This window comes from Arachis ipaensis, chromosome B3, assembly GCF_059453495.1.
Source record: "Arachis ipaensis isolate K30076 ecotype BB chromosome B3, ASM5945349v1, whole genome shotgun sequence".
NCBI classification, from domain to species: Eukaryota; Viridiplantae; Streptophyta; class Magnoliopsida; order Fabales; family Fabaceae; genus Arachis; species Arachis ipaensis.
The window spans coordinates 132,259,595-132,268,693 of NC_142438.1; the positions used below are offsets into that span (position 1 = coordinate 132,259,595).

The 9,099-nt window shown below is 32.6% G+C and overlaps 1 protein-coding gene across 1 annotated transcript; it reads right to left on the reverse strand.

The window, feature by feature from the left end:
- Positions 1 to 3,138: 3,138 nt before the first annotated feature.
- On the reverse strand, positions 3,139 to 8,659 carry LOC107631014 (mitochondrial inner membrane protein OXA1). Its single transcript, XM_016334320.3, has 10 exons — positions 8,388 to 8,659; positions 7,629 to 8,110; positions 6,604 to 6,694; positions 6,199 to 6,246; positions 5,640 to 5,698; positions 5,399 to 5,474; positions 5,173 to 5,304; positions 4,847 to 4,954; positions 4,318 to 4,372; positions 3,139 to 3,667 (listed from the first exon to the last, which is right to left on the reverse strand). The coding sequence occupies exons 2-10, from the start codon at positions 8,090 to 8,092 to the stop codon at positions 3,402 to 3,404; spliced, it is 1,299 nt and encodes a 432-aa protein (XP_016189806.2). The 5' UTR covers positions 8,093 to 8,110; positions 8,388 to 8,659; the 3' UTR covers positions 3,139 to 3,401.
- Positions 8,660 to 9,099: the final 440 nt, after the last annotated feature.

Here is a 9,099-nt window from a genome sequence, read left to right on the forward strand (position 1 = left end):
TAAGAACAATCTTTAACACAAGTAAATTAGACACTATTGTCATGAATTATTGTTGGATTGATCCTAAATTTTTTAAAAATTTAGCGGTTAAAGGTATATTTGATGTAAATTGAAAGTTTTTGGATCAAAATTAAAATAAAATAAAACCTAAGAGTATTTTTAAACCAAAAAATATACTTTTTCTTTATTTTATTATTCAATTAATATATTTATATCCATTTTAGTACATTGATAAAAAATTATTATTTTCAGACTATCCAAACAAAACAGATTAATCTAAAACAACTTTTTCAGCTAAAACATCCAAATATAATTTGTATCAAATTAATTGATTATATTAAAATTAAAAAAATATTAAAATAAATTTAGATTTTCAGTGTTTCTAAACACATCCTAACCTGGTCTTCATCTTAGAGAAGTTCATCGTGCTTTAAATGATCTTCAACTATACTTCTTTCCGTGCTTTTACAAACAGCTGCCATTTTCATACACTATAAAAAAAACTTTAAAACCAAAAAAATGAGCAAAAAATTGTTTATAGAAGTATTTTGTTTTAATAATGAATTCAGAATGTTAATATTTTAGTTATTGATGTCAATATCAGACATAAAAAAAAATGAAGTTTATATCTTGCCTTTACATTTTATATTTTGTATTCTGATTAATTGTTCCACCCAAAAAAAAAAATGGAAAAGAAAACATTGTTAAGTGGATAACAGAGGTAGCGAATGTTCCACAAGTATTGCATTAAATTACAAAATAACATATACATTAAACAATCATTTAAAAGTGTCAAATATTATATTAAAAAAATGAGTAATACTACACATCTAAATCTTTTTATGAATTAAATTTAACCAAATTAAATAATAAAAGTTGGAGTAATATTATTCTTAATTGATTTTTGTTGATATTACATCAACTTAATTAAATTTAATTAATAAAAATTTTTAAATGTGTAGTATTATTCTAAAAAAATTAGATATTTTAATTGCGTCTTTAATTTGAGACCGATTGTAATGTGTTTCATTAATAAATTCACATATTATCTATTTATCTTCAAGAAGGAATTATTTGTCATTCAATTGGAGTGTACAAACAGTCAAATGAGATCGACACCAATTAAAATTGTATATCGGTAGTCCGTTGATATTAAATACGACGATAGTACAAAATTGATATTATAAAATAAGTAATTCTAAAATAATTGATATTACAAAATTTATATTTTAAGAAAGCATGTAAGTGTGCAACGCTGAACTTGTTTATTTGGGGAAATTTTTGAGCGGCGACAGCAAGATAAGAGATTTTGAAGAGTAAGAATTAAATGTAAAAGGAAGAGTCCATGATATTTTTTAGTATACAACTTTAAATATATACAAGAAAAATTAAGTTAGCAAGGGGTGTCGAGATCTTCGTGGGGAGGTGGAACTAATACCTACAAAAGGACTCCAATACTTAAATTAATAAAGATTTTAGACAAATTTTTAGTAGATTGAGTTCTAACTATACTTGAAGATATCTGTATTTATCTATGAAACACGGATACTTCGCTGAATTGCCGTATCCGCGTGTCGGACACATTTCGGACACGACATTCACCAATACTCGTCCAACACGCGTGTCTGTTGTATCCAACCGTGTCAGCGTATCCAATCTTATTCTTAACATATATTCTTAAAATAAATTTAGATATAGTATATATTATTATTTATTAAAATAAAAAGTATTTTAAATACTTGATATAATTAAAAAATTTAATTTATATTTTAATATCAATAAAATATCAAAATATCATTAAGATTTATCTAAAAAGAATTTGGATTTTCTAAATTTTAAATTTGTACTTTAGAGGGTAAAGTGTGATCTTCTATCCTTGAATGGTTTTTCTCTCATATTTATTCTTGGTTCCATCTATAAAATAAATGGTGAGAGATCACACTTTACTCTCTAAAGTGAAATTCAAACTTTAGAGAATCCAAATAAAAAAAAAAAAATACTTTATATTTTATATGTATACGTGTCCCCATATCATATAAAATTTTAAAATTCGCGTGTCGGCGTGTCCCTTATCGTGTCGTGTCTCGTGTCCGTGCATCATAGGTATTTTAGTATTTATAGTGGTAATAGTGATGACTTAACCATCATTTTGTAACTTCCACTCTCTTTTGTGGGGGTAGTTAGCCCCTTTTATCTAGGGGTTGTTAATATTAGATATTTAAATACATGAGCATATTCGTAAGTGTAATTAAAATTTTTGCGTACCAAATCGGATAGATAAAGTCGAGCGCATAGGTGGAGTGAGTGGAACTGTGGAAGTATATCAGTGGGACATAACTATCAAAGTAGATCTAGTCTCTTGAACTTTGTAGATTGTTGATTGAGTTTTTAATTAACTTTCATAATGGGCCAGTGCATGAAAAATAACATTAAAATAAACATACTTTAATAATAATTCCAACTTTGTATTTGGGAAATAGGAAAATATTATATCTTCGTAGAAATTCTTAAAAAAAAATGAATCTTGAAGCTTTTACTTTAAAGATTTCTATGGAAACAAATTTCCCTTTCATTTCTTTCAGAATACCTTGCTTTCTATTTTTCAAACTTTTATATTTCTCATTATGTATAAATATTATGATTATGCATAGAGGCACATATGTAATCAAGAGCACATACAAAGTTTCGAAGAGCCTATTGATAACCACAATCAGTTAGCTGGGATGCGATTAGAATTTAGAAGCCATGCTTCAAAGAAACTTGCAACTACTTATTGGACCAAGCTCTTGAAGGCTATTGCTTGTCCCGTTACACTGAAAGCCTATCGCAGGTGCGTACTGTACTATTCTTCTGTGAGCTTTTTTTTTTTTTTTTCAAAATCGCAGAAGCACAAATTTTTTTGTGCTAATTTGTTCTTATTTTTGGATAGAACAAAAATCTTCAAAATTGGGAGGAGAAACTATGGTGAGAACGGACAAGTTGGCAGAGATGAAAGTTGAAAGCTCACCGCTGGAGAATAAATGTTGACAGTAGACTACCCATTCGGCTTGCCAATAATATGTGACACGAGACCATATTAGCCATAGTCTGGCCACAAATGGGAAACTAATATACTATCTAATCAAATATGAAAGATCCTTGTTAAGTCTCCCTTTTGTGAAGACCGAGTTTTAAATAAGATAATCAAGATTACACTCGAATCTAAGGTAAGATTACACGTTAAACAAAAGTTTGAACCTCCTCAGCAAAATTTATTAGCCACAAAAAAATATATCCCTCTGGCCTCTCTTAAGTTGAATAAATGACTAATTCTATATCATTATAATGATAACCAAATATAAATAAATCTCGGCACATTTACGGCATCAATTTGAGCCGAATTAAGGAACACGTGTATTGGCTCACCTCTTGAGGTTTTTCTTTCTTCCTTTCACTTGTTTCTCTAAACTTTTGAGCCTTTGGCTGAGAACAGCAGAAGAAGAAATCTTTTTGTTTGAATGTTTTGATGGTTCAACTGGTGATGAGCTTGGCTCAGTTGCTTCTGCTGTGGATTTTTTTAGTGCTGGAAATACATTAAAGGGAGATTGTGGTTCTGGAGCAGTGGTAGGTTTTGCAGCAACTATTTCAGGAATACCTAAAGTTTTCTTTATGCCAGGAACTTTAAGCACTGTAAAATTCGAAAAAGGAGATAACAAATAAACAAATAAGATAAAAAATTGAAAATGGAAACGAGCATCCTTTAAAACCACAAATAATAGTAAAATCGGAATTAAGACAAACGAAACAAAGCTTCAAACTTAGGCCTTACAAACCCACTTTAGTACTTCCTTTGTTAGAAGAGTTCCAGTCCTATATTTCAAAAATAAAATAAAATTCTAGTCCTACTAAAATAGTCAAAGTTATCCAACCAATAACATCAACAGATTTTAGGCTAACAATATTACATGACTTCGTCTAAACAACAAAAGAATCTTATCTCACTAGGTGAGATCAGCTATAGAAGATCAAATGACGTTATTATACCTTATCATGAATGATGTCTATACTCATTGAAACATAATTTGTTTAATTATTTTCTATTATAGAAGAAACAAGAATTTTATTAAGATGAAGGAAAGAATGATGCAGAAAGGTGGGGGAACAAGAGATACTCCTTTCAAGAGCAACCAAGAAATAAGATTGCATGGTGGAATGAAATCAATGCCATAAACAATACGTATTTCATGAATGAAAATCTAATTTTTATTTTTTAGCATACTAAGGTTGTGAATAATGGAGAAGCCAAGGTATGCAAAAGAAAAATTTGAAACATCTTACCAAGTCCATACACAAGTGAAAACAAATTTGACGTAACCCAGTAACAAAATATGGCCTGCAAAAGTACAAATAGGCACACGTTCAAACTACATAAAATGACAAAAGGTAAAATACAGTACTTAGAAAGGAAAAAACGAAGGCCTTTCCTATCTCATTTAGTATACTTCCCAATTACTATATCAATTATTCTGATATTAAGATCTTTTCTTTTGATAAACAATAATTTTGTATTGAGAAAGAATTTTTTTTCCCCCTAAATAGATGAAATAAGAAAAAGCATAATAATAATAATGCAAGTTACACTTAACAAGTTGCAAGACAACTCCACAGCCCCAAAGACCAACCATTGAAAAGTTAGTCTACAGGAGATAAGGAAACAACACATGCAACCAATTCTATCGTAACCATCAGAAAACTTCTCTTTTCTTTCTAATGATCATACAAATGAAAGATGTTATTTCACATGCATAGACAGCAAATGCAATGTAAACTTGTTCATTCCCAAAAAGGAAAAGTCAGAGAAGCTTACCTTTGGGAACCCCATGGTGAAGGGAACTGTAAGAACAGCAAGACCCCTAGAGACATTTTTCATGGTACCAGCCACAGGATTTCCTTCCAAGCCTTCTTGCATATTACACTAAGGAACAACATAAATTTCACTTAAATTGCAACCTGAACAGTTTTCTTACTAACTTCATTCAAAAATTATCTTTTGCAGTTGTTTAAGTGGCCCTTTTTACTTTTTATTTCCAAGAAGAAAAGAAAGGCACACACTTACACAATTTAAGCGGTCAAACTGGAAATAGAATTAAAATGTTAGTTGCAAGAATGGTTTTTGAAAAAAAAAATGCTCACCTCAACTGTTATTAAGAACGACAATGCAGTCAAAACAGGAAGAACATATAAAGCATCTGGAGTAGTGAGATCAGTAAACCAGTAGGTTCCACCATGCTTAAATGATGGCACCTTTTCAGCCATGTTTGATATCTATCATTAAACAAGGGAATGTTAATGGATAGAATAACATAAAGGTTCCTTAGCCTTGATTAAGCAAGAGAAATCAAATCGGTAGTCACCTTACCGCAAGAAAAAAGCTAATAAAGATAGGAGCTTGAACAAAGAGTCCCATCAAAGGTGTAAACGGATTCACACCATATCTGTATCATCAAAATCAGGGAGAAAATGATATGGCATTCCATACTGAATGTAGCAACTAAGTTCAGACTGGGCCACTGGGGGAATCTAAAATGCTATTAGCAGTTATGAAAGAAACCGTGAACTGTCAATGATATCTTTCACCAACAAAATCAGAAACCACTTACTCCTTAAACAGCTGCTTCATCTTCTTTTGATTTTCAGCTGCAGCTACCGGATCCATAGCCTGAAATTAATATATGAAGGACAAAAATGTTTCTTAAAGTCAAATTCAAAGATTGAATGTTGAATCCCAATTCCACTCTGCTAATTTAGTCTTAAAGAAATAAAATTAGCTTGGGCTTTCCGACTTTCTTTAATTATTCTTGTTTTTCAATATTTTCCTCCCATTCTCTATACTATTTTAGTCTTCTGTCTAAACAAATTTAGTCAAAATATATAGTGTAAAGAGCACATGACAGGAGATAGGTTTATAAGAATTGCTTATTTCGATCCAAAAATATTCTTGCAAGACATAGTTCAGGTCAGATAATTAACGGGTGAACTAAATCTTAAGAAAATTTATCAATTCAAACTAAAACTTTCGGATACAGTTAGTAGGCAGCAGCAATTGTGGGTCTCTCATCTGCTTGACATGGCTAGATAGATATCAATATAACAGCAAAGCAGAACATCTACCATTATTGCCAATATAAAAAATAATTTGACGACATACAATACAGTTACCTTATATTCCATCTCAGCCCGTATCGCTTCCATGTGCGGCCTCAGCAACTGCAATAGACATGATATAGTAAGCTCAGGCAACCTCTTGATTAGAGTATAGAAAATTCATTACCGATAAAACAACCAGACCAAGCTTGGCAACATCTCTCAATATAACAGAGTGGAGTAGCAACAGAAATAACCCTCCACAATCTTAACTCAGATAAAAGAGAGAAAACAAGCATATTCCTTCCTCAATGCATTTAAATTTTGGCCATTCCAACTAGGACACATGGAGAGAGAGAGAGAGAGAGAGAGAGAGAGAGAGAGAGAGAGAGAGAGAGAGAGAGAGAGAGAGATTTCCATTAATCTATTTTTGCAGGAAACAAATATGTACGGATGAATGTATAAGCAGCAACAACATACTGTAAGCTTAGATGTAGCCTTAAGTTGGTAGATTAAGAACGGAACTGTTGCGCTTCGAATCACAAGGGTTGCCAAAGCAATGGCGGCCCACCTGAAAGAAAAAGGGAAATGAAATGGCAACAAATACATGTCAAAATATGGATAATCAAGCCATTGGATAGTCAATTCCCAGAGTAGGTGTCATGTACTACGGTGTAAAGTGCAAGAACAGTTTGGATTAGCGTGGTCTCAAAAACCTAATATATTCAACTAAATGTTGAACAATCATAATAGAAGCCAATTCATATATTTTTTTTGCCATGAATAAAACGCATTCCTACCTAAAATGACGATCTGTAAATCACAATGCAAGAAGAAGCTCTACCATATACACCAGAAAGTGTATTCTTCACCCAGGTAGAAAAATCTTAAAATCATAAGATTGTTTGGGTAAATCAATTACATCAGCAATTATGTGTAGCAAGTTAAACTTAGCAACCAACAAACTAAAAGAATTGACATTTCTAAGTTCAAACCTCTAACTCATGGTAAAACCCAGAAACCTACCAATGGCAACTTTAACAACAAGAGTACCAATTTTATCAGAATGTTCGGAAAGTCAAGGGATCCAATCCATTCAAGAAACTGAATTCGTCGATTCCTTGGTTTGAAACTAAATAAAAAACATGAAATTAAAATTGAAGAGGGAGTCGATTCTTGCAAATAGGGCAAAAGTAAATAAGAAAAATATGGTTCATATTTGCAAACCACACTCAATAAACTTTGGCTTAAAAATAGAAAAATCAAAATAGCATTTCACCCTAACCTTAAGAAAGGAAAAGAAAAAATGACTCAATTCATTTTTGTACACGTTCCTAACAGTATAAATTAAATTCAATTCTTTGATTCACTGGTTACTTTAAACATAGGAATTCAAATCAATTTAATTTTACCTCACCATATGATACCAAATAAGCAGTAAAATATGAACTACTTAGGAATTTGATCTGAATTCAAGAAGCGAGACAAGACAAGTACAAACTCACCAGTTTAACCCGGTATAAGTATGCACAGCATCGATCCCATACTGCAGCAACTTCACAGGCAAATACGAATCAGCAGCAGCAATGGCAACCTCGTTAACAACAGGAGCCTGAGAAGCTATGGTCTCAACGGCCTTGTCAGTAAGTACATCTGCAATGTCGGACATCAACTCAATCTTATCTGATCCATCATTCACAGTCGACATATATCGGCAGAAACTATATCCAGAGCACGGGGAAAGGAATGTGTTGGAAAGCGCTCTAGAAGAGGCACCAAACCCCATTGACCCATTAAGGGAACTCCCGAAGAACCTTGTTTGGACAAAATTACTGATTGCTGCAGAGGATGATTTTTCTTCTGGGCGCTTGTGTTTCCCATCATCGCTGTAGAGTACATAACTGAAAGACGGGTGACACTTCCAGTCTACAAGGTTCCCTCTTTTCAAGAGGCATCGTCTATAAGCCATTGGTATCCTTAGGAAGTTCTATCATGCAGCATCAAATAACCAACAAAATTCCGACAAAAAAAAAGATAGATTCAAAACGTTGAGGCTTTTCATCAAACAGGTTGCAAGCAATCACAAATATACACTGATTAACTATAATGTAACATCCCAAAGAGTGGGAGAAATAATACGCATGAAGAATAGTATAATGGGAATTACTACATGATCACCAATGTTATATACGTATACAAACATACAAGAGCACGAATTATTGATTGGAGGAAATGAGGGAAACGAAGCAGAGAAGAATACGAACCGGCGGCGGACCAACGGTGGCGGAAGAATACGACACCGATGGTGGAACAGCGATCGGAGTTGGGGCAACTGTGGGAGGTGACGGCAGTTAGGGTTGAGAGTTGGTTGGTGTGGAAGTGCCGCCGGGACCTGAAAGCGAGCTAGTGTCGAAGTAAGCTAGCTGAGAAAAGCTGACATTTGTTGCGAAGGGAACAAAACATGAAACAAGGAAACATCCAAACGACGTAGTTTTTTTACACCGCCCTTCAAGAAACCCAAAAATGAATTATGGATGCAAATCATGTCATCTTTTTTCTTTTTTGTCAGTTTTGGGCTGGAATGCAATCTAAACTGATGTCCGTTTCTTTTATATGTAATCCCAATACCTAAAAACATATATGGCCCAAATTAAAAAGACCCAAGATACTGGATGCAAATTTTTAAGAAAATAATAATACCACTTTATAGTTTAGGAAAATTTTAAGTGTATCGGGAACACCGATATTCTAATTGTTTTAACCATTGATCTGAGTTATAAAAAATATATAAAATATATATTAATTGAAATCAACGGTTAAAACAATTGGAACACCGGTGTTCCTGATATACTTGAAACTCTTCCGTTTAGTTTATACATAATTTTTTTAGTCCAGTTACACATCCAAGTAATTTTACAGTTCATCCAAGTCATTTCTTTATGCTGCAGGACTTTGTCGTCTTTTTCTTCTTCTTCT

Bases quoted from the DNA above. Each gene is read 5' to 3' on its own strand.
- LOC107631014 (XM_016334320.3), bottom strand. From the start codon at position 8,092: ATGGCTTATAGACGATGCCTCTTGAAAAGAGGGAACCTTGTAGACTGG. The intron at 6,695-7,628 runs GTGAGTTTGTAC...TTTTTCTTTCAG, and splicing joins ACTTATACCGGGTTAAACTG to GTGGGCCGCCATTGCTTTGG. The intron at 5,305-5,398 runs GTAAGGTGACTA...GTTTAATGATAG, and splicing joins TTATTAGCTTTTTTCTTGCG to ATATCAAACATGGCTGAAAA.